General features: G+C 44.2%; 19 protein-coding genes across 19 annotated transcripts; 15 read left to right on the forward strand and 4 right to left on the reverse strand.

Moving 5' to 3' along the window:
• Positions 1-193: 193 nt before the first annotated feature.
• Tsp_04551 (zinc knuckle protein) lies at positions 194-1,235 on the forward strand. The gene is given in 3 exon segments (XM_003369077.1): positions 194-226; positions 266-424; positions 441-1,235. 3 exon segments carry the CDS (start codon positions 194-196, stop codon positions 1,233-1,235), a joined length of 987 nt encoding a protein of 328 aa, XP_003369125.1.
• Positions 1,236-1,258: 23 nt separating this feature from the next.
• Tsp_04552 (conserved hypothetical protein) lies at positions 1,259-2,289 on the forward strand (the record flags this gene model as incomplete). The annotated part of the gene is made up of 1 exon (XM_003369078.1): positions 1,259-2,289. A coding segment is annotated over exon 1 (1,031 nt), but the record flags the coding sequence as incomplete, so codon positions are not given.
• Positions 2,290-2,338: 49 nt separating this feature from the next.
• Tsp_04553 (hypothetical protein) lies at positions 2,339-2,770 on the forward strand. The gene has a single exon (XM_003369079.1). The coding sequence runs from the start codon at positions 2,339-2,341 to the stop codon at positions 2,768-2,770; it is 432 nt and encodes a 143-aa protein (XP_003369127.1).
• Positions 2,771-2,821: 51 nt separating this feature from the next.
• Positions 2,822-3,625, forward strand: Tsp_04554 (conserved hypothetical protein). The gene is made up of 2 exons (XM_003369080.1): positions 2,822-2,869; positions 2,894-3,625. The coding sequence occupies exons 1-2, from the start codon at positions 2,822-2,824 to the stop codon at positions 3,623-3,625; spliced, it is 780 nt and encodes a 259-aa protein (XP_003369128.1).
• Positions 3,626-3,643: 18 nt separating this feature from the next.
• Positions 3,644-4,106, forward strand: Tsp_04555 (conserved hypothetical protein). The gene is made up of 3 exons (XM_003369081.1): positions 3,644-3,793; positions 3,829-3,957; positions 3,990-4,106. The coding sequence occupies exons 1-3, from the start codon at positions 3,644-3,646 to the stop codon at positions 4,104-4,106; spliced, it is 396 nt and encodes a 131-aa protein (XP_003369129.1).
• Positions 4,107-4,164: 58 nt separating this feature from the next.
• On the forward strand, positions 4,165-4,815 carry Tsp_04556 (conserved hypothetical protein). Its single transcript, XM_003369082.1, has one exon. It carries the CDS (start codon positions 4,165-4,167, stop codon positions 4,813-4,815), a length of 651 nt encoding a protein of 216 aa, XP_003369130.1.
• Positions 4,816-6,024: 1,209 nt separating this feature from the next.
• Tsp_04557 (conserved hypothetical protein) lies at positions 6,025-6,424 on the reverse strand. Its single transcript, XM_003369083.1, has 2 exons — positions 6,263-6,424; positions 6,025-6,195 (listed from the first exon to the last, which is right to left on the reverse strand). Exons 1-2 carry the CDS (start codon positions 6,422-6,424, stop codon positions 6,025-6,027), a joined length of 333 nt encoding a protein of 110 aa, XP_003369131.1.
• A 312-nt stretch (positions 6,425-6,736) lies between these two features.
• On the reverse strand, positions 6,737-7,105 carry Tsp_04558 (conserved hypothetical protein). Its single transcript, XM_003369084.1, has 2 exons — positions 6,969-7,105; positions 6,737-6,947 (listed from the first exon to the last, which is right to left on the reverse strand). Exons 1-2 carry the CDS (start codon positions 7,103-7,105, stop codon positions 6,737-6,739), a joined length of 348 nt encoding a protein of 115 aa, XP_003369132.1.
• Positions 7,106-7,528: 423 nt separating this feature from the next.
• Positions 7,529-9,535, forward strand: Tsp_04559 (conserved domain protein). The gene is made up of 4 exons (XM_003369085.1): positions 7,529-7,608; positions 8,154-8,193; positions 8,500-8,745; positions 9,359-9,535. Exons 1-4 carry the CDS (start codon positions 7,529-7,531, stop codon positions 9,533-9,535), a joined length of 543 nt encoding a protein of 180 aa, XP_003369133.1.
• Positions 9,536-11,204: 1,669 nt separating this feature from the next.
• Positions 11,205-11,820, reverse strand: Tsp_04560 (conserved hypothetical protein). The gene is made up of 3 exons (XM_003369086.1): positions 11,714-11,820; positions 11,497-11,660; positions 11,205-11,368 (listed from the first exon to the last, which is right to left on the reverse strand). Exons 1-3 carry the CDS (start codon positions 11,818-11,820, stop codon positions 11,205-11,207), a joined length of 435 nt encoding a protein of 144 aa, XP_003369134.1.
• Positions 11,821-11,926: 106 nt separating this feature from the next.
• On the forward strand, positions 11,927-12,313 carry Tsp_04561 (conserved hypothetical protein). The gene is given in 2 exon segments (XM_003369087.1): positions 11,927-12,038; positions 12,054-12,313. The coding sequence occupies 2 exon segments, from the start codon at positions 11,927-11,929 to the stop codon at positions 12,311-12,313; spliced, it is 372 nt and encodes a 123-aa protein (XP_003369135.1).
• A 64-nt stretch (positions 12,314-12,377) lies between these two features.
• Tsp_04562 (conserved hypothetical protein) lies at positions 12,378-12,695 on the forward strand. The gene has a single exon (XM_003369088.1). It carries the CDS (start codon positions 12,378-12,380, stop codon positions 12,693-12,695), a length of 318 nt encoding a protein of 105 aa, XP_003369136.1.
• Positions 12,696-12,850: 155 nt separating this feature from the next.
• Positions 12,851-13,934, forward strand: Tsp_04563 (conserved hypothetical protein). Its single transcript, XM_003369089.1, has 2 exons — positions 12,851-12,975; positions 13,067-13,934. Exons 1-2 carry the CDS (start codon positions 12,851-12,853, stop codon positions 13,932-13,934), a joined length of 993 nt encoding a protein of 330 aa, XP_003369137.1.
• A 514-nt stretch (positions 13,935-14,448) lies between these two features.
• Tsp_04564 (retrovirus-related Pol polyprotein from transposon 17.6) lies at positions 14,449-15,092 on the forward strand. The gene is made up of 2 exons (XM_003369090.1): positions 14,449-14,834; positions 14,891-15,092. Exons 1-2 carry the CDS (start codon positions 14,449-14,451, stop codon positions 15,090-15,092), a joined length of 588 nt encoding a protein of 195 aa, XP_003369138.1.
• A 170-nt stretch (positions 15,093-15,262) lies between these two features.
• Tsp_04565 (conserved hypothetical protein) lies at positions 15,263-15,709 on the forward strand. Its single transcript, XM_003369091.1, has 2 exons — positions 15,263-15,496; positions 15,590-15,709. The coding sequence occupies exons 1-2, from the start codon at positions 15,263-15,265 to the stop codon at positions 15,707-15,709; spliced, it is 354 nt and encodes a 117-aa protein (XP_003369139.1).
• A 53-nt stretch (positions 15,710-15,762) lies between these two features.
• Tsp_04566 (conserved hypothetical protein) lies at positions 15,763-16,155 on the forward strand. The gene has a single exon (XM_003369092.1). The coding sequence runs from the start codon at positions 15,763-15,765 to the stop codon at positions 16,153-16,155; it is 393 nt and encodes a 130-aa protein (XP_003369140.1).
• Positions 16,156-16,300: 145 nt separating this feature from the next.
• On the forward strand, positions 16,301-17,527 carry Tsp_04567 (putative integrase core domain protein). The gene is made up of 4 exons (XM_003369093.1): positions 16,301-16,433; positions 16,461-16,642; positions 16,718-17,290; positions 17,312-17,527. Exons 1-4 carry the CDS (start codon positions 16,301-16,303, stop codon positions 17,525-17,527), a joined length of 1,104 nt encoding a protein of 367 aa, XP_003369141.1.
• A 1,548-nt stretch (positions 17,528-19,075) lies between these two features.
• Positions 19,076-19,497, forward strand: Tsp_04568 (conserved hypothetical protein). The gene is made up of 2 exons (XM_003369094.1): positions 19,076-19,249; positions 19,312-19,497. The coding sequence occupies exons 1-2, from the start codon at positions 19,076-19,078 to the stop codon at positions 19,495-19,497; spliced, it is 360 nt and encodes a 119-aa protein (XP_003369142.1).
• A 1,842-nt stretch (positions 19,498-21,339) lies between these two features.
• Tsp_04569 (hypothetical protein) lies at positions 21,340-22,260 on the reverse strand. Its single transcript, XM_003369095.1, has 5 exons — positions 22,159-22,260; positions 21,988-22,090; positions 21,832-21,926; positions 21,555-21,764; positions 21,340-21,504 (listed from the first exon to the last, which is right to left on the reverse strand). Exons 1-5 carry the CDS (start codon positions 22,258-22,260, stop codon positions 21,340-21,342), a joined length of 675 nt encoding a protein of 224 aa, XP_003369143.1.
• Between the last annotated feature and the right edge of the window lie 11 nt (positions 22,261-22,271).

A 22,271-nucleotide genomic window follows, 5' to 3' on the forward strand; every position in this document is an offset into this window, starting at 1 on the left:
CAACGTATGGGCTGAAGAAGCACCGGCATCAAGCACGCCGTGGAAAACGTGGTACCTGTCTCACTACGCGGTGTACCAGCAAGGCACCACAGGAAAGCGGAAGTGTCGAATAGTGTTCGACGGATCGGCAGTTCACTGAGGAACCTCGCTGAATGATCATTTGGAAGCCGGACCGAATCTTCACGTCGAACTAATGGGAATCCTGCTGCGTTTTTGTCGCTTCCGGGTTGGATTACAGGCAGACAACGAAAAGATGTACTTGCAGGTGGGTCTTCACCCGGAAGAGAGAGACGCGTGCAGGTTCCTTTGGGGAGATGCGAGAGGAGGGAAGGCTCCAAAGGAGTATCGGTTGACGCGAGTGCTTGTTCGCCGTTCCTCGCTATTCAGACCATCCGGACGCATGCTGAGAGGATTCAGCATGCGGGTAACACCACAGTCAGATTGATTGTCTCGAACATGTATGTCGACGATCTGGTCATCAGTTGCGACAGCATCGAGGAGGCGAAAGATTTGGTCGAGGAGTGAAGAATCTGTTCGCCAAGGGTGGATTCAATCTGACTGGTTTTATGAGCAACTGCTCAGATGTCGTGGGATACGACGAAACACTGCCTTTCGGAAAAGACCCGAAGCCGGCAGGTAGACTTTGGAAGACGCTAGGCGTCTTGTGGGATACGAAGTCGGATCGACTCTCTTTCCAGCAGCCGGAAGTCGACATGGAGGCACAGGACACCAAGAGGATTCTTCTGATACTGGCTGCAACAGTCTTTGATCCGCTCGGGTATTTGACACCATTTACCGTTCGGGCGTTTGGTGGGGTTTCCGAGAAGGCCCTGGCGTGCGCCTTCGTCGCCGGCCTGCCAGAGAACGTCCGCCAGCTGCTTAGGGCGGGATCGCGAATGGAGGATCTCAGGCTGAGCCAGATTCTTACCCGCGCCCGAGCCATAATCACCGATGAACGACCCGTGGACGCGCCGAACACGTGCTTAAGCGCCCGGGGGCCCGAAGTGCGGAGTCCAACAGCGCCACCCGGACAACGGTGCTTCGAGTGCGGCGGACCGAACCATTTCGCCCTAGATTGTCTGGCTCGACGACAGGGTGGCGATCCGGCTAGGCAGAACCCGCCGACTCGCAACCGACGTGGGCGCCGTCGAGGCGTCGTCAGCGCCGCTTCACATCAGGGAAACGAGCTCAGGACAGAGGCATCAGCGCCAGCCTTCTGTCCTCGCGACCACTGACCGAGGCGCTGCCCGCCGTCCGTATGAACGTCGGTGGCATACGACGCCACGTGCTGGTAGACACGGTTTGCTCAGTGTGTGTGGCCCATGCCTCGTGTTGCCGAAGCTGGCGAAAAGAGGACGTCGCCATCACCACGATGTGTGGTCGGGCAATGGGGTGCGAGGGCACCGGCGTCGTGCAACTAAGGCCCCATGGGAATGGTCCAATCGAGGTTGAAGTGATAGTGGTACGATCGAAGCCACTCGGCTACGACCTCATACTCGGCATAGCGGCGCTCGGCGGCGTGACGGTGTCCGGCGGACGATGTGTGCGGTTTGGACTGGACGGCCCGGGAGTCTGTGCGGCCCCCGAAGCCGGGATCAGTATCCGTGAAAAAGATTTCACAGCGACATACTGTCCCTCCACGCGCTCATGGACCGCCGCGTGGAAATGGTCAGACGCCGGGGAGCCCGGCGTCCTGCGAAATACAGTAGAAGAGTACCCGCCGGCGAACGTTGCTCGTGGCGCGTATGAAGACGAGCTCAGGAAGTGGATCAAAGACGGGTGGCTCGTGCCGTACGACGAGAGCGAACACGGCCCTCCCAAAGGGTTGCTGCCACTGATGGCAGTGATCCAGCGAAACAAGAAGAAGGTCAGGCCCGTGATGGACTTCCGGGAGCTGAACGCCCACATTGAGAGCCATATGGCCGACGCGGACGTGTGCAGCCAAAAGCTGCGCGAGTGGCGCAGACAGGGCGTCAACGTGACCCTGATCGACCTGAAAAAGGCCTACCTGCAGATCCGCATCGACAAATCCCTGTGGCCATATCAGACGGTGGTCTTCAAAGGCAAGCGATACTGCCCGACCCGTCTGGGATTCGGCCTGAATGTCGCACCATTGGTGATGAAAGCCGTGCTGAACTGCGTACTCTCCCGGGATCCGGATGTCAGGAAAGGAACCTCGGCGTACATCGACGACATCCTGGTGAACGAAAGCGTCGTCGCCGTGGACCGCGTGAAGCGACACCTGGCGCACTATGGGCTGACGTGCAAAGCCCACGAGCGTGCCGCTGACGGAGCCCGCCTCCTTGGACTGAAGGTCTGGGGGGAGCGAGGGAAACTGATGTGGAGGCGAGACAACGACGTGGGCGAGGTGCCAGACGTGTTGACCCGTCGCTCTGTGTTTTCGTACTGCGGAAAGCTGGTTAGCCACTTCCTGGTCTGCGGGTGGCAGAGGATAGCGGCGGCGTACATCAAAAGAAAGGCTAACGACGCCACAACGAGCTGGGACGAGGTGATCGACGGAGACGAACTGAGCAGGCTGATCCAGGAGGCCGCGCTGGCGGTGAAGAAGCGTGACCCGGCGCGCGGGAGATGGGACGTTTCGGCGGAAGAAGCCAAAATTTGGGTAGACACCAGCTCGCTGGCAATCGGCGTAGCGTTGGAAGTCGGCGGCTCGATCGTGGAAGACGCGGCGTGGCTGCGCCCGGATGACGCCCAGCACATAAACATGGCTGAGCTGGATGCCATCCAAAGGCCTCAATTTGGCCCTTAGCTGGCAGATGAGGAGGATTCGTTTGATGACAGACTCAGCGACAGTGCATCGATGGCTGACGGACGGCCTCTCCGGAAAAGCCAGGCTGAAGACGAAAGCGTCAGGTGAAATGCTGATCCGAAGAAGGGTGGGCATAATACTGTCGCTGGTGGAGGAGTTCGGATTAGAGCTGGAAGTCGACCTTGTGAAGTCCGCGTGCAACAAGGCAGACGAATTATCCCTATTGCCGGGGCGGGGGCTGAAGCCACCGCAGCTGAACCGGCGATCGTCTGTGCGGCGACTGCGGATCTGGGCGTGGAGCGAATGATCGCAGATGTCCATCATGCCATGGGCCACCCGGGAATAAGACGAACGTTGTACTTCGCAAGGCGGACGGATCCGACAGTATCCAAGCGCCAGGTGCGACAGGTGATCAGCGGCTGTGAGCCATGCAAGTCGCTGGATCCGGCGCCTGGAAAGTGGAAAGGGAGTCTCGAGGTTGAGGAGGTATGGCAGAGGGTTGGAATGGACATCACCCATGTCAGAGGCCGACCGTACATGACCCTCATCGACTGCGGACCGTCGCGGTTTGCTGTCTGGCGACGCCTGAGAGTTCATTGCAGTGCGAACGTCACTGAGCAGCTGGAGGCGGTGTTTTACGAACGGGGGCCCCGGAATCGCCGATTGGGACCTCTGACTTTAGTTGAGTTGCAAATTGCAGAGAATTACTGGATTCGACAGGCTCAACGAGAATGTTTTGCAAATGAAATCCAACAACTATTGAATGGGAAAAGAATAACATCGAACAGCCAACTGATTCATCTGGATCCGTTTTTAGATGAAAATGGTTTAATGAGAATAAATGGACGATTGTAAAATTCAACTTTGCCAGAAATGACCAAACATCCACTCATATTACCGGACAAACATCCCCTCACGAAAGCGATAATTAGACGATGTCATCTAAGACAACTGCATAGCGGAATCGAAACAACGTTGACAATGTTACGACAACGCTTTTGGATATTACGAGGCAGAAGAAACGTAAAAGGAATGATTAAAAAATGCCCTTGCTGTAGACGTGTCGGCTCGAAACCATTTGTCTTGAAAATGGCACCGCTACCAGCAGATCGGATTCAACAACTCGACCAATTGAGAACACTGGTCTCGATTTAGCTGGCCCTCTGCTCACCCGCAGCGGAAAAACGGTAAAAAAGAGCTATATCCTCATATTTACCAGCATGACCACCCGAGCAGTACACTTGGAAGTTGTATCGGACATGACAGTAGTCAGAGTGATGGAAGCGATACGTCGATTTATAGCCTGACGTGGCAAACCTCGAATCCTGCAATCTGATAATTTTCGCTCCTTCAAGCAGTTGGACCAGGAATTACAACTACTGTTGGATAAGAAAATGACTGATTGCCTAGAAAATGAACTGTTCGCCCATAGAATACAGTGGAAATTCATTACAGAAAGAGCGCCATGGATGGGCGGATATTGGGAAAGGCTAATTCGATCCATAAAGAACTCCCTGCATAAAGTACTGCAAAAGGCTCTAGTAGACGAGGAAGGACTCAGTACGATTCTTTACGACATCGAAGCAAGAATCAAGGCACGCCCGTTGACGTACCTGAGCGAAGATCCCAAGGACCCGGAAGTACTAACCCCTTATCATTTTTTGCCAGGTACAAAATTCATGGATCTACCTGAAGTAAATCCAGAAGATGAAGAATGGGTTCCGAAAGCTACAACTACTTCAGAGCTACGAAAAGTTTGGAGTTACCATCAACGACTGATTGCATTATGGTGGAAGCGTTGGAAAGCAGAGTACATTGTGGCATTGAATAAATTTCAAAAATGGCCTTATAGCAACGAAGCGCCACAAGTGGGAGATATTGTTTTAATTGAGGAATGCAACGTTCCAAGGAACAAATCGAAACTTGGAAGAATCGTTGAAATCTACCCTGGAATAGCTAGAACAGCAAAATTGAGGACATCGATTGGCATTACAAAGCGCCCCACAGCAAAATTACACTTGATAGAGTCAGCGGTGCCGAACTGATGGGCATTCGTCCATCCGGGGGCGGGAGGACGCTTCAAATGATAATTTTAGACATTCGAATCTTATCAGACCTAAATTCCAGCTGCAACAGCTTGTTTACTCTGCCGATATTTTGATTGATTTATCACAACAACTGTTTTTGTTTCTTTTTGTGGCAAAACAAACAATATTTTTTTATTATTATTATTACAATATCAAGCAAAAGAAAACAACAGATAATAAGTTCAGTTGCGTTTCAGTTCGTGGTAGAGAATAGTTGCTGTGATCATTTTTTCGTTTCGTACTTTGCCTGTGTTTGATTGTATATTTAATAAAATATACTCGAGATTATCATATACGAAAAGCGAGATTTTGTGAAATTCAGATCTAGCCGCGAAAGAAGACAGTTAGTTGTAGAACCTAATTGTCTATAATAAAGTGTAGTAAGATTACCCTGCAAGTCTACTACAATTTATATTATTTTATTATGCTATTATATTTCATTATATTTATTCAAAATATTTATATTATTTTATTATACTATTATATTTTATTTATTACAAAACAAAAATAATCTGAATCTTAATAAAATAATTCGACATTTTAGCACATTCTTGCTCATCAAAACACAAATACCACTCGTAAAACACGTTATTAGCGAGTAATAGTAAATGCCGGAGAAGATGCCATTGTTCCCATTTGAACCTTCTCAAAAAATACTTTCCCATCTCAAAAATTAAATTACATTTCTCAAAAAATAAAAAAAAATTAATCAACTTGAATTTTTTGCAGTGTCTTAATGAACGTATTCATAACTAAATTTATAAATATCAAGCCTGTTGCAGCACGGGAAACTAGTTCGGCCTATAAACGGTTAAATGCGTTGATCCAGTCTTGAACCAACACAGTGGTCACTCTGTTCTTCGCCACTCACAACCAGGGGAGTTGATGCATCTAGTTTAAAGGGGAGGGGGGGGGACGATACAGCATCCAGAAAATTTATTTGGGATACAGGGGATCGATATAGTGATTTTCCCAATGGGGGGGGCAGAGCGTCCAAGTTGCCCCTCCCCTTATCAACGTTACTGCTCTCAACTATAATCTTTTCCTACCTCCGTTACCTTTTACAGTCACCATTCTCTCCCCTTTTGGGTTCACTACATCCTCTGAGAAACTTCGCAAAATCACCGTTGCGCTATTCAGTTTCAGGTTGGCTATTCTCTTCGAGCTTTAAGGCTTCACAATGGTAACTCCGGCTCCGGCGTCCAGCTCCATCTGAGTTGAGTTGAGGTTGATTTTCATGGTGACTTCAAATTTCCATGCATAGTCCTCAACGGCATAAACGCCATCCGCATACAACCTGTTGTCTCTATTGCTTTTCTGAGGTAACTGTTGCGTTGGCTTTTGAAATTTTTATGGTTTCTGAGGATTCTTACACACTTTGGACAGATGCCTTTGCTTCTCATACTTGGAGGACCTTGAACCTTGTGTAACACGCTTCGCTATTAGCCATCGTATCACGTTTACTGAGCAGCAACTCACAATCACACATACAGAACGGCAGCGCGCATAACGGCAAAACAACAAAGACTGAACTGATGGGAGACCAGGATACGGTAGTCACGTGCATGCCTGCGCATCAGGTTGTTACACTTGGAACTTTCATTTTCTTGCGACATGTCCTGCTTTTCCACAGCAGTGACATACACTATAAACACTCCTAGACGTCACTTCAGATTTCACCATACATCTTGAGGAAACTCGCCGCTTCATCCAGCTTGATATTTTTCTTAGCAAACAACCTTATCTTCATTTCTTCGCTTTTCATGCCATTGATGAACTGTAGCACTAACGCAGCTTCCGTACTGAATCTCTCGAAGTTGAAGTGAGCTGCGACCTCGCGCAAACAGTTAGCAAACTGCTTCGGCGATTAGTGATCTGACTACGTTATGTGGAAAAGCTGGGCTCTTTCACGCATCAAAATCACCCATCGTCCATACAGCTCCTTCATCTTCGCCATACATTCATCATACGTGAAGTCACAAGGTGTCGTTGTAATTCGTCGTAATTCTTCAAAATCTTCAGGTGCTAACGATGCTAAGAGGCAACTTCGCGTAAAATTCAGATCGCACATGAAGTTTATCTCAAGATAACTACGAAACAATAGTATCTACGAGCCCGGAGATCCTTCTTTGGTGTCAAAATGACGATGTGCCCCGAAAAGCCATTTGGCAGTTCCTATCCGTTGAACCGACTTTGTGTTCTGATGCACTGTAGTTTTGTTCTTCCATCTCTGCCATCGCGTCAACATTGCTTTCGACGCTTCTCCATGCGCTTTCGTTTCACCAGCCCAAGAAAACGCCGTCAGACAAGGTGAATGAAAACTCAAACACCGGCAGAATTCTTCGTTCGCAACAATTAATAAGTTTCTGCTGACAGCTGGCCTTCAGAGACCTTCAAGTTGAACGCTCTACGTACTCGTTAGCTCGTAAGTCATTTTGGACGCAAGATTTTGGATAATTGTAGCTTATTTCGAAATTTGTTTTTAATTCCAATCATTGCTGAAAATTCAATTTCGAACATGTACGAAGCAACATTTTTAATGCTGCGGTGGAAACAGTTAAATGTGTTTCAAACCAATAGCCAAAACTGTGTTAATATTTTATGATCAAAACTGATTTTAAACGAAGAATCTTCAGACAAATCGATTAATTCTTCATCTGCATTTGCGGATATGCCGGTACCGACAACATCTGCATGCTGTGAGAAACCTGACAAAAATAGTGATTCTCAGGCCATCAATACTGAATCAAAGTTTAATTGTTCACCGAACAATTTTCGATGAGTAAAACTCTCCTAAAGAACATAAAGACAACTCCCGTACTTTAATACTTTACGCGCCCCACACAGAATCCGCTGTTGACCGATACGCTCTAGCTACTACTCTTACTGTTATCTCTCTGTGAACATCAATCTGTTACTTTTGAAATAAACTGCTCAATCCTGCCTTGTTGATACCTTGTTTGAATTGCAATATTATTGGAAAAATCAATACAGTCCACTTACAAAATAAGATTTTCAAGTTTAACATCAATATTTTTCGACAATTGTAGTATATCTTTTTAAATACACTTTTTAATTTTTTGTTTTTATATGTTAAATAAGATAGGAATTAATTAATTAATTTTTATATAGATAAATAAATATGTATGTATGTATGTAAATTAAACCTGTGTTTTAGTTACATGTGCGTATTTGATTTCATACTGTATTTTTTAATTGCTGTTGAAAATGCTAGTCGATAATTGAATTTTCTACTAAGCTGTTTATTTATAGGTTTTTGAAATTTATTTTTTGAGGCTTAGTCTGCCTGTTAATTCAACATGTCGGAATTGGCAAGTTTTTTATTTATTTTTTATCTAATGGTTTTTGTCATCATTTATACTGAATTTTCCGTTGTTTTTTAATAAAGGAAATGTTTACAAAGTATTTCTCGAAATGTAACTCTGTGTTTTATTCTGCAATTATTTATGTTGTCCGTATTCTATATTTTCTATTAGTTTAGTTTAGTTTGTCATTGACATTTAGTTGAACTGTTGATTTTGCAGTTTATTCGCTTTGATTGTGAAGCTAGTCAAATTATTTATCGCTGAAATAAACTGCAATTTTTTATTGTTTAATTTGCTTTATTTCATTTTATTTTAGCTTCATTCTTTTGAGATGGAAATGACTTGCTCTGGGTGTGCTGAGCAAGTTAAGCGTGTTTTGAACCGTCTTGATGATTCAGGTTGGCAGTTTTATAATAGTTATGCGAACGGAAATATTTTATATTTCGATTTAGGGAAAATTAAGAATATTTTCTTTGAAATGAATCAGAACAAAGTGACAGTTCACTCCAGTTTATCTAAAGATGTTCTCCTTACTGCATTGCAAAAGACCGGCAAAAAGTGTGTTTATTTAGGCAGTGAGCCATTGACAAATGCTTCTTGCGTTGAATGATATTTCTACAATTTGTTAGCATTTTTATTGATGAATTTTGTCTTGAAATTGATGTTACTGTGAATAGCTGTTGTCTGTGTTTTTAAATGAGTGATGCAAAATCAGCGTTTTATAGTCAATAGATAAGTGACGTTTACAAATTTAAATAAATCATACAGTTCATTGCTGAAATGATTTGATTGGCCTTTGAATTTATGCTTCTTACTCTGCTTATTAGGCATATTTTACAGTTTTATCATGTTAATTGTTTTACATGACGAATCAATCGTTAAGTGAAACCTCAGTATGAATGCCTGATTATTAGCAAACTATTGCACCTTGAGTTAGATTATCTAATGCGGTAAATTTGATAAATTTATTATAGATGTAAATAATGAATATTATTGGGCCTCACGTTTAGGATGAATCTTCTTATATTAAAGCTGTTAAATGTCTTTCAATCGTATCTGGAAAAACAAATTATAGAAACAAAACATATTTAAAACCATTCACCGTTCATTCAGAATTCTCACCAAAAAAGTCATTGTTTTCTATAAGATTAAATAAATGTTATTATATATTTCAGAGCTGTTTTGAAATCAAAAATAATAACTGCTCTATCTGCCACTGTGTTTATTATAACATCAGAAATGCCATTACTGATAACATTGTTTTGAGCTGTAAAGAAAATATGGCTTTTGTTCCGCAATATCGGTATCATGTGCTGAAGGCAACAATTACATTGCTTATCATCGTTGGTTAATTGCGTCACACACCCAGACAAGTCATTTGCTGTATATTCAGTGACTAGTTGAGATTTCAAAAAAACCGTTGACAAATGCATTAAAAAAATTGCATTTATCTATATGTGTTGATTGATGGTTGACGTTCTAGAATTGTGTTAGTTTAAAATTTTCACAAATAGCTCTCCTGTAATTTATCAACGAAGATAGTATGGGCAGAAATCTACGGGTAGAACGTTAGACGGCTATTCTCATAAGAAAATGTTGAATATTTGTTTATCATTTTCTGTTTTTTACTAGCACAAAGAGGTCTGTAAAGCTGTAATTTATGCTTGCCTCGATGTAGTAAATGTTACATCAACAACTTTGACGAGAACAGCTAAAAATTGAAAAACGATCAGAATGCTTTAGAAGAAAAATAGTAGAAAAGCATACGGTGCGCCAGTAGTTTAACATACTTAAGCCTTAATGTTAATACAGTGGAAGTCTGATTATCCGAACTCTCGGTTTTTGGGGGTCCTTCGGATAATCAGATGTTTTCAATTTTTCAAGATGTATGCACGTAATTGAAGCCTTTACAGCTGTTATTCTCAATTAGAACAGTAGACATTGGATTTATCGTGCGACGTTATTTGCCTTTTACTCCCTTAAATTGCATGAACATTTATTAACACGGTCGATCATATTTTTCAGCACTACACTGAGAAAGCACCAAATTTATTTTGTGTCAAAATAAAAATAAAATAAAATCAGTAATGAGTTTCTGTTTTAACGAAGATAGCTTCTTCTGTGCAGCGACATCGCGAATATGTCTCACTAACATCAGCTGAGTAGCGCTGAATTCTTTCTGCTGCTGCATCCAGTTGAAGAGGACAGTGGCGCAAGAATAGGCTTCAGAATGGCTCGTCCCTTCATCAGGCATATGAGACATATCGATGTCTTCATCTTTTTTTCACTGCTTCCAGTATTTCATCATCAGTTAATTTTTCAAACAACGGGGTATCATCACTCTCACTTTCACTGTCAGCAAACAACTTTTCACCGTGAATTTTAAGCTCGCGTATGCCATGCTGACTTTTGCAGTTTTATAGCCATCCTGAACGTGCTACAAGATTATCAATACCTAGCTTAGTATAGAAAGCTAGTGCTTTCTCTTGCAAAATGGGACCACTTATTGATTGGTCAAGTGCAAGTTTCTGGAGGAACCACATGCATATTGCTGAATCAAGCGCGCTATTCATTTGCGTGAAGAACAGCTACTCGAAGTATCCAGGTGCGAAACAAAATCAGTTAGCTGACGTCGACTGCGATAGATGGCTGAAACTGTGGACAGACCCACACCAAAACTCTCAGCGATTTTCCTGAGCGAATCGCTCCTCTCCACTAGTCTACACACATCTAGCCTTTGCTCTAAACTCAAAACCATTCTCTTTCTAATAGTAGACGTACCGGACATAAAAATTAACCAACAACAGAATGTTACAGTATCATTGAAATGCAGGCTGATTTAATATCATAAAAATTGCATTTTCACCAGCTGACCAAAAAGTGCTCAGATAATCGGAGTTTCACTGTATAATAGGGAAAGCGGATGTAGCGCCGTCAGGCGCTCGATTCATTCGCACCATTTATGATACAGAGAGATTATTATAAACAACGGGATACAAGAGATTATACAAAAGGGCTATATTACAAAGGTTCAACAAACCGGGACACGCACGCCGTATAACTACTCCGATGCACACCACTGCCGCGTTCACCACGCTGCCTATTTGTTTTTTTCCGCCGGTCGCCTACCAAAAGGTGAACGTGATACGCAGGTGCAATTTCGTGGTCGCCGTCACACGGAATGTCTGGAAATTAAAAAATTGAATTGCAAAGTATTCCAGTTTACTGCGTCAATGGCAGACGTATGACTTAACAGTTTATAATGAGGTAATGCATTACATTTTTGATATTGGATGTTGAATATTATTGCAACGGGCCGCTGCCTCGAGCAGGCTCGTCCGCTTCTTCCACCAAGTTATTGGCGCGTCCATCGCTATTTGGCGACGGGCCGGTATTGACCGGCGCATTCCCCTTCCTTTCTGTCTCGCGCCTTCCTGATGGCATTGCGACAATAAAACAACAAACAATGAGTATATACTTTATTAAACAATCAGAAACAAAGATCGACGACGATGTAACAACGAATACACTTCTCTGGCAACTTGTCAACCCTGATGTAAACAACCACTGCCGTACTCCGCCTCCGATCTTCATGGCTTATTCTTCCTACGGTAGCTTCAGTTTTCTTCCTCTTCATTTTCTGCAGGAAAAATCTCATTAGCTCGGTCCATGTCCGCTGCACTATCTATTATATATTGTTGTATGGTTTCGCGATTTTTCCGTCTTCTAATTAATATTGTAGTATGTTCTACAGTGCATATGATTGTAACAGACGCAGGCCAACAACTAACAATTGCTGTGCTCCTCTAGATAACGAAGAGGAGGAAGAAGGACGAAGCTACCGTAAGCTGACCGGTACTTGAAAATCAGAAAGGATTACGGTGGAACGTGGTTATCATCGGCAGCGGAGCAGAGATAGTTTGGCGCTTGCGATATACGGTGGTGGTCGGTGTTGTTATTTGCGAATAAATATTGTATTCTTGTTCTGTGTTTTGATTGCGAGAATGATGAACCCGCAGGTCATTTGTCATTTGGTGATGATTGTGGCAGCAACCCTGTTGAGGCGACGAACGAGCCCGCCCGGGAAAGCGCCTCATTACAATGGGGGCCTGTCCGGGAAATTGTCGTGAGGGGAATTGGAAATGCCTGTTACGGCCCACCCCCGACATTCTCCCCGGGAATGGATCCCGTCAAATGGCTCGAGTCAATGGAAGAATTTTTCCTTGTGTAACGGCCTTCCGTTCTTTCTTATTATCGCTAGCGGAACCACTCATAACGAGAAAGATCAAGCTTTATTATTCAACTAATACACAGACAGCACAGAACACACGCACACTGTTCTCAGACTTTTTCGTGACTGAACTTCCTCGTCACTTCCGCGTTCGTCTGGCTGTTGTCCGCCCAGCCAATCAGGTTTCTCTTGGCCTCCGAGTTCGCTCCGCCATCCGTTACACTTGTGACTGGCGTTCCATCCTCACAACAAGCCGCCAGCGCCCGGCTGTCAGTGAATGATGCTGTCCGGAGAGAATTGTTTCCACCAGGATCACCTCGAGACATCTCTTCGGGACTTGCTTGACACCTCCGGCCATGGCAAGTCCCTGATACAACTGGCGGTGCGATTCAACGGCCTGAAGCAACGAAAAACTAGTCGATCTGAAAGTTCGCCCATGAAGTGGCCGAGTTGGGACGCCGGGCCGGAAAGTCAGAGACCGAGCTGGTTGCGCGTTTTATCTGCGGCGTGGCATCGAAAAAGGTCCACAGAGAGCTCCGTCTGCGGGAACGCACGACGCATGTGAAGGCACGCCAACTGGCGGAAAGCGCAGCGGCACTGGAGACAGAAGTTGGGTGAAGTCGGCAGCGAACAAACGAAAATGCTGATGCAGGGAAAGACAACCTGGTCCAAGCCGTGGAAGCCCTGACCCGACGGTTGGACCAGCTGGAGACGACACTGGAAAGATCGAACAGCAGACGACCCGCCTTAAGGGCAATGGAGTGCTTCCGATGCGGCGAACAGGGCCATTTCCTTCGGGATTGCCAGCAGCGACGCGTCGCAGCCAGAGTGCTGTCAGCGACGGCGACCGACGACCGGCGGAGAGGACGATGGCAACCATCAACCCGCAGACCGGCAACGTGCTCGCCGTCCCAGGTAGGATAGAGAACTTGGAAATTTCGTTGTTGGTCGACAGTGGTGCAGTGGTCTCAGTAATCTCCAAGCGGATGTGGGATATGGCCAACTCATGCCGGAAGTTGCGGGGAGTGGCCAGCCCAATACAACTGGGCGACGGACGGAAGATGGCGACCTTTGGCTGGGGGGTCGTTCAGCTGCACCTGGTTGTGGTGGTGGAGAAGTTGGTGGTCCCGGGCATCCTGGGCACAAATTTCCTTGACACCATGGTGCGGAGCATGGACTGCAGGTCTCGTTACATGGTCCTGAGAGACGGGACGAGAGTAAAGTTCCAGCGAGAGGCATGCTGTGACGCCCCGTTTAGAATCGGGTGCATGGGCACCGGCGTTCCCCAGGAAGGAACAGGACAGGTGACCACGGGTAAGCCAGCTCAGGCCATCGAAGGCCGCGGGCAGCGGCTCCACGCACTTGCTGACGCAGCAGAGTGCTGGGCAACGGGGAAACAGACCTTTGAGAGCATACTGCGCTGGCATAGTCGAGCCATATCGCGGAACGATGATGACCTAGGGCGTACCGGCCTAGTCGCACACCGCATCGAAACGGGTGAGGCTCAGCCCATAAAGTAACCGCCGCGCCGCCTACCAGTGGCCCAGCGGTCTGTCATGGAGCGGCTACTGGGATAGATGCTGGAATCCGGCGTGATCGAACTCGCATCCGGACCTTGGAGTTCACCGGTTGTGCTGGTGCGAAGGAAGGACGGGTCACCCCGGTTCTGCGTTGATTACTGTAATGTGATTACGAACTCAACAACCTGAACATCAATAACCCACCGTAGGAGAGCTAAGGTTTTGTGCATTAAGTGATGTTGAGTCGACGTGTTAACGAGTTCATTATAGTCGTGAGTGTACCCGTTGCGTGTGTGTTATTGCTTTATACAGTTATTCCCTACTGAATAAAAGTATTGTTTCGTTACATTACCGCAGGCTGAACGCCGTGACCCGTGTCTGTGCTCAACCACTCCCGCGCATTGACGACGCGCTGGCAGGATCTCAGTGGTTCAGCACACTGGACCTGGCTTCAGGGTACTGACAGGTTGAAGTAGCCGAACCTGACCGGGAGAAGACGGCCTTCTCCACGCCGATGGGTCTCTTCCAGTTCAAGGCCATGACATTCGGCCTGTGCAACGCCCCGGTGACCTTCCAGCGGCTGATGGAGAACGCGTTGAGGGGGTTGACATTCAACGGCTGCTTGGTGTACCTAGACGACATTATCGTCTACGGGAGCACGGAAGAGGAACATCTGGAACGACTGGCCAATGTGCTCCATCGCCTGCAGTCCGTGGGGCTGGAGATCAGGCCAAATAAGTGCCAGATGATGCGTCGAAGTGTACGGTACCTGGGCCATTTCGTAACACAGCACGGTATGGGGACAGACCTGGAAAAAACAGCGGCGGTGCAAGAGTGGCCAAGACCCCGGTGCGTAAAGGAAGTCCAGCAGTTCATGGGCCTCCCTTCGTATTATCGGCGGTTTGTCAAGAACTTTGCCATCATCGGGGGTCCTCTCCATAATCTGACAAGGAAAGGCCAGAGGTGGAGTTGGGTGCCAGAACAGGAGGGAGCCTTGACCAAGCTCAAGAGTGCCCTGTCCAGCCCGCCAATTTTGTCCCACCCGCATTTCGACCGGCCGTTCCTGCTGGACGTCGATGCAAGCGAGGACGCCCTAGGCGCCGTTCTTTTACAGCTGAACCGTCAGCGCCTCCCGGTGGTGGTATTGTTGTGTATTGAATTAATATAATCCAAAATTATTGCGAATGTAACTTGATAATCTTCTGTTTCATATACTGTAGCACATAGACAACATAGTTAGTTAGTTAGTTACGAATATACATAGCATGTGTGTGAGTTCAAGTTAGTGTGTCGAATAAACAATTACCGTTTTCTACCGAGTTTTCATCATGGCAGAAACACAACACGTTCTGGCGATGAGGATGGGATCGCTCAGACTGGACCACATCGAAGAATTCGATACATCAAATCCTAAGGAATGGAATTCCTACGCGTCTCGTTTGATGTTCTATTTGGAAGCTAATAAGGTCTCAGCCGACGCTGATAAACGTGCAGTCCTGCTTAGCTCTTGTGGTTCAGCGCTTTTTAAGCTTGTGGAATCCCTGTTATCTCCTGCCAAGCCGGTAGAAAGATCGTTCGATGAAATTATAAGTGTCTTGAACGACCATTTTGCGCCTCAGCCTTCTGAAATTGTTAATCGACACATATTTTATCAGCGTAAGCAACAGCCTGGTGAAACGGTTGCTGAATTCATCGCAGATTTGCGCCGATTGGCTCAAGGTTGCAACTTCGTCGATCTCGAAACGATGTTGCGCGATCGTTTGTATGTGGCCTGAGAGATGAAGCTGTGCAAGTGCGATTATTTGCGAAGAAAGTTTTGACATTCCAAATGGCTCAGGAAGAAGCCCTGTCCGCCGAAGCTGCATGTAAGCATGCTTGTGAAATTCACGCTGTCAACGTCGATTTATCAGCACTGAATATTCATCACATGTCAAGCAAACGTCAAACTTATAAGCAAGCTAATGTGTGTGCCAATTGTGGAGGACAGCACAGTCGAGCGTTTTGTCGCTTCAAGAACGCTGTTTGCCGGTGTTGTCAAAAAGCTGGTCACATTGAACGCGTGTGTAGATCTAAACAAAGGCGCTCCAAGCCTCAGGCTAAAGCAACTGCTGTCTCAGTAGCTGACACGCATCAATCTTATTTGCTGAATCGTATTACTTGTCGATCTACACCATCCCTTCGCTCACTCAAGCTAAGCGTTTTCCTTAGCATTGAAGTTTAACGTTGTCAAATAGAAGTTGATTCAGGATCTGACGTGACAATCATTTCTGAGCAAATTTTCGAAGATTTACGGAACAACAACAAAAAGCTAAAATTAGCTCCTACGACGCTCTCTTGTCTCATTCCTTGGTAAGCAAGTTAAATTGATGGGAAGTTGTTTAGTCAATGTTGATTATTCAATCATCGACACACGGCTTAGAATTTTTGTTGCAAAAGGGAACTGCCCTAATTTCCTGCTGGGTTTAGAATGGTTTAAACCGTTAGGCATCAGAATCGAAGGTATAAATCATATAAATAGTAATCCAGTTGAATCGGTACTACGGAAATATCGGGCAGTTTCCACTCCTGACTTGGGTTACTATGCAGGCGAACCTGTATCGATGGATCTCGATCCATCAGTTCCTCCTGTTTGCATGAAAGCCAACGATATCGCACGAATGCCTTTGAAAGATCCGGTGATATTACGAGTTTTAAATTGGGCGTGGAAAGTATGGCCAGCCAAGTTGTCAGATGAAAAATTTAAACCATTTTTCATTAGACAACTGTAAATATCTGTACATAAGGGTTGCTTGCTTTGGGGAAATAGGGTTGCGATTCCAATTCAAGCGCGTTCAGGGCTCCTTACTATGTTACACGATGGTCACCCGGGTATTGTTCGTATGAAAGCATTGGCAAGAAGCTACTTCTGGTGGCCGAAAATGGATGAGGATATCGAAAAGACTGTGAACACATGTGACGTTTGTCAATCGTCAAGAGCTGCAATGCCAAAAGCTCCTGTTCACTCTTGGGAAACGCCAAATAACCCTTGGAGTCGTTTACATATCGACTTCGCAGGCCCCTTCCAAGAAAAGACATTCCTGATTGTAGTAGATGCCTTTTCAAAATGGTTAGAAGTAATTCCAATATCAGAAATGTCAACACGAACGGTTATAGAAGAATTACGTCAGTTGTTCGCAACGCATGGCTTGCCGAACACAATTATGTCTGACAACGCAGCACAATTTGTTTCTGTTGAATTCCAGCAATTCTTGAAAAGAGGTGCAATCAGACATATTAGAATTGCCCCGTTTCATCCGGCATCAAACGGACAAGCAGAGAGGATGGTCCGCACGACAAAAGAGGCTTTGCGAAAAATGGTTCACGGAAGCTGGAAATAGCGTCTAGCGAATTTCTTATTTTCACAACGCGTGTCACCTTGCGCCACAACCGGGAAAAGTCCGGCTGAACTGCTAATGAAGCGCCGATTGCGAACGGTTCTCGACCGCATCAACCCTGACATCGAAGAAGAAGCGATTGAAGGTAATAGCGACGTGACAAAGCCGGATAAACAAAAAATAAGAATATTCGCACCTGATGATCTTGTGTTTGCGTGAAACTATGCGCATGGACCTAGATGGTGTCCTGCCACCATTGTGACTCCAACAGGACCCGTGTCCTATAAGGTAAGAACAACTGATGGTCAGCTATGGAAACGTCACCTGGATCAGCTGAGGAAACGACACCCTTCCATAGAAGTGACAGAGGACACTGAAACCGATGTGAATAAAACGCAGCAATAAAACATTGCTAACAATCTTTCACAGTCAGAGCAGGAAGACTGTCAACAATTAATGGAGAAGTCACCATCGGCTGTTGTAGAACCCATCGCTGAACACATCTCAGAACTCATCGCTGAACCCATCACAGAAACCATTGCTGAACAACCAACCAGACCACCGCGGACTCGCAGAAAACCAAAGTGGATGGAGGACTATATTATTTAATGGGAAAGGGGTGTTGTGTATTGAAGTAATATAATCCAAAATTATTGCGAATGTAACTTGATCATCTTCTATTTCATATACAATAGCACATGGACAACATAGTTAGTTAGTTACGCATATACATAGCGTGTGTGTGAGTTCAAGTTAGTGTGTCGAATAAACAATTACCGTTTCCTACCGAGTTTTGATCATGGCAGAAACACAACAGGTATCGTACGCTAGTCGCTCACTGTCGCAGCCAGAGAGGAAGTACTGTGCCACACGACGGGAGATGCTAGCCCTCGTTTGGACTACGCGCCACTTTCAGCCGTTCCTGTACGATAGGGATAGGGAAGAAGAAAAGGTGTTGCGGGTGGTATTGCGAAGAAACATTCCGGGAGTCCTGCGTGTTGAGGAAGAAGTGGAGCCAAGGCGGTCATCATTCGTTGGAGTAGCAGCAAGAATTCAGAAGCCAGCGAAGTCAAATTCACGTTGAAAATGGTTCGAGCAGCGCGTCGTGCGTCGTGTACGTGTCAGAGAGACAGTGAGAGTTGTGTCTCTTCATTGGATTGCGTATCGTTCGATCACAACGATCATTCATAAAAAGGGCATAGTGGAAGGTATTGGATTTAATGTTCCAAAGATTCAAATAACTGTAGCCGACGCAGGTGGACGTGCAACAATTGCTGTATTAGGCTAGATCACGAAAAAGCAAAAGAAAAATGAAGCTACAGTGAACTGATTGGTACTTGATAATCATGGAAGGATTACGGTAAATAGTGTGTTGGATGCAACGGTAAGATATGATTCGTTCTTGGCACATACGATGGATGATCGTTGGTGGTTCCTGTTGGTATTTGCAAAAATTGAAATTAAGAGGAAAGATGAACGACGCATCAACAGTGTTCTCTCTACGAACGTTGTGGTTGGTAAATCTCGTTTTATTTGCCAGTTCGATCATCATTATACAAGCGTTCCAGCGGTTTCGAGTAAGTGGATGTTACCCCATGTTCATGTTGTCAATTATTCAATGGAAAATTTAATTTTCAGGTCAGTAGGGTAACATACTATATTTGCGTTTGGTGTGCGATGAAATGTGTGGTATCGATGATTTTCGAGACCTGAAGGAACGCTAATTGTGATCAAGGCACGGGCGCGAAGTGTAACTCCTGTGAAGGGATGGAGTCATACGCACGATGCAAGACACCAGTTAGCGGCACAAGCGTGAATATCAAAGAATTACAAACCACAGAGAAACGGAATGTTCTATTGTCAGTTGTATCGAACGTTCAGTACAGTGCTCAGCAGCACTTGAAACAAAAATTCACTCGACTAGGAAAATCTCCTTACACAGTTTTCCCTTTGCTTCAAAGCAGCGTGCATGAGAGAGTCCCTCTGTTTGAAGTGATTTTCAGTCGCTTGGCAAAGATTCTCTATGGAGAACAGTAGAAAAACAAATGTCAATCTCGGTTTCCGTTAGTAATCCTGAAATGAATCCTTTTGCTGAAAGAGAAGCGTTCTGGTTGCCGTGCGCAGAAAGAAGCTCAGCTTTTGCCAGGAATTCGCCAAAGCGAAGTCACGGCAAAGTCTATTGGAAGTAGGCGAGCGCATTCTTTTTCTTATGTACTTTGTGTTATGATCATATTCATACATACATACATATATGTATATATATTGTGGTAAACTTGAACTATAATTCAACTAATTCGCGTATGTTCGGTGTGTCCTTCCGCCTACATGGGAAATCAGAATGCTGACCGATAAAAGTGGCATAATATAATAATAAACTATTACGTACACGATGGCAAACCCATTGTTTGTTTTCAAAATTTGTGTCTCAGGAAGTGATCTCTACCTTCATACACTAAATTATACTTATTTTCATTATTTAAAATCAAATGCAAATAATCAGCTATGAGATAAATTAAAGCGTAGTGAAAGACAGGGATCAGAAAATTAGGAAAAGGGTGCAAATGGCGTTCGCTTCTGCTTATATATATAAAAATCTGTTCCCATGGCTCGTAACTGAATTTGTTGCCTGTTCAAATTTGTCTAGAATTGATGTAACTTTCCGTGTGTAATGTAAAAAAATTAGATACCTTGTCTGAAAAATCTGGCATGTGGCGCCAACAGTTACAATTTATCCACAAATTGCGCTATGCTATGTTGAAGACTGCGTTGTCGATTGTTCATTGAAACAAGGAAATTTTTGAAAAGAAAAAATCACAGAGAACGAAAAATTAGTAAAAGGGTGAAAATGGGGTTCGCTTCTGATTACAGTGAAACCTGTGCAATGTGAGCACCCTCTGCGCAGAGTAATTTGTTAAAGATGGACAGGTTTGTGATTTACAAATCTTTGTATGTTTAGCTGCAAAAAACGGTTTTACTTTTCATAAGGGCCAGTTCCGCGAAGAACTGAACAATCACCCTACAACCTATCAGCGAACAGCCAACACAACAATGCGGTCGAATTTTCGCGGATGAGTTTAGAACAAATTTGCGGTTGCGAGCCCAACTGCTTAAGATTTGTTATCTGACCATGCTGGACCAATACTTTGATTTCTTCAGAGGCCATGTCTTAAGGGCAGCCGACAGTTTTCCCGTATGGAAGGAGATGCTGTTCGGTTGGATTGTTTGTTGAAAAATCAGTAGAAGCCGACCGCGGAAGTAAGATCCTTCCTGACGAAAGTGGAGTCCGCAAATGAGATGTTGCGGAAATGGCCATAATCAGCCCAACGCTTTCAAATAAACGTAAATTACCATATACCCGTACTTGTTTCTTTGCATATTTTTTCCGCGTAATTTCGTTCGTACTTCTATTGAATATTTTTTTAAATATACATGTATGACTAACAGAGAGCTTCTTTTAAGAAAATTTAATATGATTTGAGATAATTTAGGGTTGGGATGACGCAGTAATACGCATTTAAAGCACCGCTGGCTCAGATTAACCTAAACCATCCCAACCCTTATGTAAAGAATAAACTAATCGCGTAATGACACATATGCGTGTATAGTAAAAAAAACTATTCGTACAATTTTGAGCGCACAAAGCCCTGCTTAGCAACAATGTAACATGTAGAGAACGATAACATGCAATTCTCTCTACATGAGCATCCACGATGCTTTGCAACCTTCGTTATATATATTCACGTGAATTGGAAAATTAGCTTGGATAGAAATTTTATTTTAAAATCGTAAGGAAGCCAGAAAAATTTGTATATTAAATTTGAAAATTTGCAAGATCAACTAAACTAATAAAAAAAGCGGAGATCATACATTCATAGAACTAATTTTTTTTATTCAATGCTATAATGAAAGAGGCAAAAGTGTTTCATTTGTTCATTCATCAGTCCATTAATCCTCTGATGAAAGAATGAATTAATATTAACAACAATAACAATAAGAAACGTATTTCGAACTAGCGCACAGAAAAACAAGTATCAAAAAGAAAAATGTTCTACATCCACATTATATGAGATATAAGCATTCATTGAATCATTTTCCACATCTAAATAAATTCGCTGTGGGCATAAACGTGAAGAAGTGTCATTTTTCGCAAAACCATGTAAAATGTACTGTTGATTGTTTGGTTGCACTCGATTTTTCTGAATAAAATAAAAACCAGATATTTCAGTAATCATAATTAATCCATTACCGTGGATGAAAACTGAAAGAATTTCTCAATAAAACCGTAAAGTGCAGCATCATCGATTTTCGCATAACCGATGGATACCATTTCTGCTACAATTCGCTTCAAGTTTGGCAAAAGATGTTCTTCTTGTTTTATGCAAAATTTCAAATTTTCAAATATGGAATTAAATGCAGCACAGTGTTCGTATAACTTTTCCATTAATCTCAAAAGCTCCTACATAAGCAAGAAAAACAAAAAACCACGTTATTACAGAAGTAGAAAGATGCTCGATGAAAATTACCAAGTATTCAGGAAGTTTTTTGTTCTTGAAACAAGATTTAAACTGCTGAAATATTTCCGGCATATAATCTCGAAAATGCACTTCACCATTATCCGCTAAAATTAAATATTATTACATATACATAAAATAAATCTGAAAACATGTGTCAAAAAGTACAAATTGTATGAAGAAGAAGTGCACGCAAAGCAACCATTAGACCATATGGTAAAATCAGTTCGTACAACTCATTCCATGTCACTTCAACAAAATAATCAAGAATCTGCAGTAATTATCAAGAGTACATAAATAAAGAAAATTCACATAAAATTTTCCAAAGTGAACCGTTACCTTTTTTGCCGTTTTATTGAAATCAAAAATATTCCCTTGTTGACTGATTGGTAACGGGACCGCGTTGGTCCACACCAAATACCAACCTTCTTTGTTGCTCATTCTTTCTGATA

The sequence above is a fragment of the Trichinella spiralis genome (assembly GCF_000181795.1).
Source record: "Trichinella spiralis strain ISS 195 chromosome Unknown Scfld1557, whole genome shotgun sequence".
NCBI classification, from domain to species: domain Eukaryota; kingdom Metazoa; phylum Nematoda; class Enoplea; order Trichinellida; family Trichinellidae; genus Trichinella; species Trichinella spiralis.

What these genes read in the sequence shown, in the direction of transcription:
- Tsp_04562 (XM_003369088.1), top strand. Translation starts at nt 12,378, where the DNA reads ATGGCTCGAGTCAATGGAAGAATTTTTCCTTGTGTAACGGCCTTCCGT.
- Tsp_04563 (XM_003369089.1), top strand. Translation starts at nt 12,851, where the DNA reads ATGAAGTGGCCGAGTTGGGACGCCGGGCCGGAAAGTCAGAGACCGAGC. An exon ending in TGCGGGAACGCACGACGCAT is followed by an intron (nt 12,976 to 13,066) that starts GTGAAGGCACGC and finishes ATGCTGATGCAG; the next exon opens with GGAAAGACAACCTGGTCCAA.
- Tsp_04569 (XM_003369095.1), bottom strand. Translation starts at nt 22,260, where the DNA reads ATGAGCAACAAAGAAGGTTGGTATTTGGTGTGGACCAACGCGGTCCCG. An exon ending in TCAATAAAACGGCAAAAAAG is followed by an intron (nt 22,091 to 22,158) that starts GTAACGGTTCAC and finishes TAATTACTGCAG; the next exon opens with ATTCTTGATTATTTTGTTGA. An exon ending in ACTTCTTCTTCATACAATTT is followed by an intron (nt 21,927 to 21,987) that starts GTACTTTTTGAC and finishes ATTTAATTTTAG; the next exon opens with CGGATAATGGTGAAGTGCAT.
- Tsp_04557 (XM_003369083.1), bottom strand. Translation starts at nt 6,424, where the DNA reads ATGCACGTGACTACCGTATCCTGGTCTCCCATCAGTTCAGTCTTTGTT. An exon ending in CAAGGTTCAAGGTCCTCCAA is followed by an intron (nt 6,196 to 6,262) that starts GTATGAGAAGCA and finishes AAATTTCAAAAG; the next exon opens with CCAACGCAACAGTTACCTCA.
- Tsp_04566 (XM_003369092.1), top strand. Translation starts at nt 15,763, where the DNA reads ATGGCTCAGGAAGAAGCCCTGTCCGCCGAAGCTGCATGTAAGCATGCT.
- Tsp_04551 (XM_003369077.1), top strand. Translation starts at nt 194, where the DNA reads ATGGGAATCCTGCTGCGTTTTTGTCGCTTCCGG. An exon ending in TGCGTTTTTGTCGCTTCCGG is followed by an intron (nt 227 to 265) that starts GTTGGATTACAG and finishes ATGTACTTGCAG; the next exon opens with GTGGGTCTTCACCCGGAAGA.
- Tsp_04565 (XM_003369091.1), top strand. Translation starts at nt 15,263, where the DNA reads ATGGCAGAAACACAACACGTTCTGGCGATGAGGATGGGATCGCTCAGA. An exon ending in TGTTATCTCCTGCCAAGCCG is followed by an intron (nt 15,497 to 15,589) that starts GTAGAAAGATCG and finishes ATATTTTATCAG; the next exon opens with CGTAAGCAACAGCCTGGTGA.
- Tsp_04568 (XM_003369094.1), top strand. Translation starts at nt 19,076, where the DNA reads ATGGAGTCATACGCACGATGCAAGACACCAGTTAGCGGCACAAGCGTG. An exon ending in TAGGAAAATCTCCTTACACA is followed by an intron (nt 19,250 to 19,311) that starts GTTTTCCCTTTG and finishes AGTGATTTTCAG; the next exon opens with TCGCTTGGCAAAGATTCTCT.
- Tsp_04564 (XM_003369090.1), top strand. Translation starts at nt 14,449, where the DNA reads ATGGGTCTCTTCCAGTTCAAGGCCATGACATTCGGCCTGTGCAACGCC. An exon ending in CTCCCTTCGTATTATCGGCG is followed by an intron (nt 14,835 to 14,890) that starts GTTTGTCAAGAA and finishes TGACAAGGAAAG; the next exon opens with GCCAGAGGTGGAGTTGGGTG.
- Tsp_04559 (XM_003369085.1), top strand. Translation starts at nt 7,529, where the DNA reads ATGCCGGTACCGACAACATCTGCATGCTGTGAGAAACCTGACAAAAAT. An exon ending in GCCATCAATACTGAATCAAA is followed by an intron (nt 7,609 to 8,153) that starts GTTTAATTGTTC and finishes TTATTTTTTGAG; the next exon opens with GCTTAGTCTGCCTGTTAATT. An exon ending in CAACATGTCGGAATTGGCAA is followed by an intron (nt 8,194 to 8,499) that starts GTTTTTTATTTA and finishes ATTTTATTTTAG; the next exon opens with CTTCATTCTTTTGAGATGGA.
- Tsp_04567 (XM_003369093.1), top strand. Translation starts at nt 16,301, where the DNA reads ATGGGAAGTTGTTTAGTCAATGTTGATTATTCAATCATCGACACACGG. An exon ending in GTTAGGCATCAGAATCGAAG is followed by an intron (nt 16,434 to 16,460) that starts GTATAAATCATA and finishes ATAGTAATCCAG; the next exon opens with TTGAATCGGTACTACGGAAA. An exon ending in TTTTAAATTGGGCGTGGAAA is followed by an intron (nt 16,643 to 16,717) that starts GTATGGCCAGCC and finishes TCTGTACATAAG; the next exon opens with GGTTGCTTGCTTTGGGGAAA.
- Tsp_04556 (XM_003369082.1), top strand. Translation starts at nt 4,165, where the DNA reads ATGACTGATTGCCTAGAAAATGAACTGTTCGCCCATAGAATACAGTGG.
- Tsp_04555 (XM_003369081.1), top strand. Translation starts at nt 3,644, where the DNA reads ATGACCAAACATCCACTCATATTACCGGACAAACATCCCCTCACGAAA. An exon ending in TATTACGAGGCAGAAGAAAC is followed by an intron (nt 3,794 to 3,828) that starts GTAAAAGGAATG and finishes CCCTTGCTGTAG; the next exon opens with ACGTGTCGGCTCGAAACCAT. An exon ending in TCACCCGCAGCGGAAAAACG is followed by an intron (nt 3,958 to 3,989) that starts GTAAAAAAGAGC and finishes CATATTTACCAG; the next exon opens with CATGACCACCCGAGCAGTAC.
- Tsp_04558 (XM_003369084.1), bottom strand. Translation starts at nt 7,105, where the DNA reads ATGTTGACGCGATGGCAGAGATGGAAGAACAAAACTACAGTGCATCAG.
- Tsp_04553 (XM_003369079.1), top strand. Translation starts at nt 2,339, where the DNA reads ATGTGGAGGCGAGACAACGACGTGGGCGAGGTGCCAGACGTGTTGACC.
- Tsp_04554 (XM_003369080.1), top strand. Translation starts at nt 2,822, where the DNA reads ATGGCTGACGGACGGCCTCTCCGGAAAAGCCAGGCTGAAGACGAAAGC. An exon ending in GCCAGGCTGAAGACGAAAGC is followed by an intron (nt 2,870 to 2,893) that starts GTCAGGTGAAAT and finishes GCTGATCCGAAG; the next exon opens with AAGGGTGGGCATAATACTGT.
- Tsp_04560 (XM_003369086.1), bottom strand. Translation starts at nt 11,820, where the DNA reads ATGAAGAGGAAGAAAACTGAAGCTACCGTAGGAAGAATAAGCCATGAA. An exon ending in GTTGACAAGTTGCCAGAGAA is followed by an intron (nt 11,661 to 11,713) that starts GTGTATTCGTTG and finishes TGTTTAATAAAG; the next exon opens with TATATACTCATTGTTTGTTG. An exon ending in CCTGCTCGAGGCAGCGGCCC is followed by an intron (nt 11,369 to 11,496) that starts GTTGCAATAATA and finishes TTTAATTTCCAG; the next exon opens with ACATTCCGTGTGACGGCGAC.
- Tsp_04561 (XM_003369087.1), top strand. Translation starts at nt 11,927, where the DNA reads ATGTTCTACAGTGCATATGATTGTAACAGACGCAGGCCAACAACTAAC.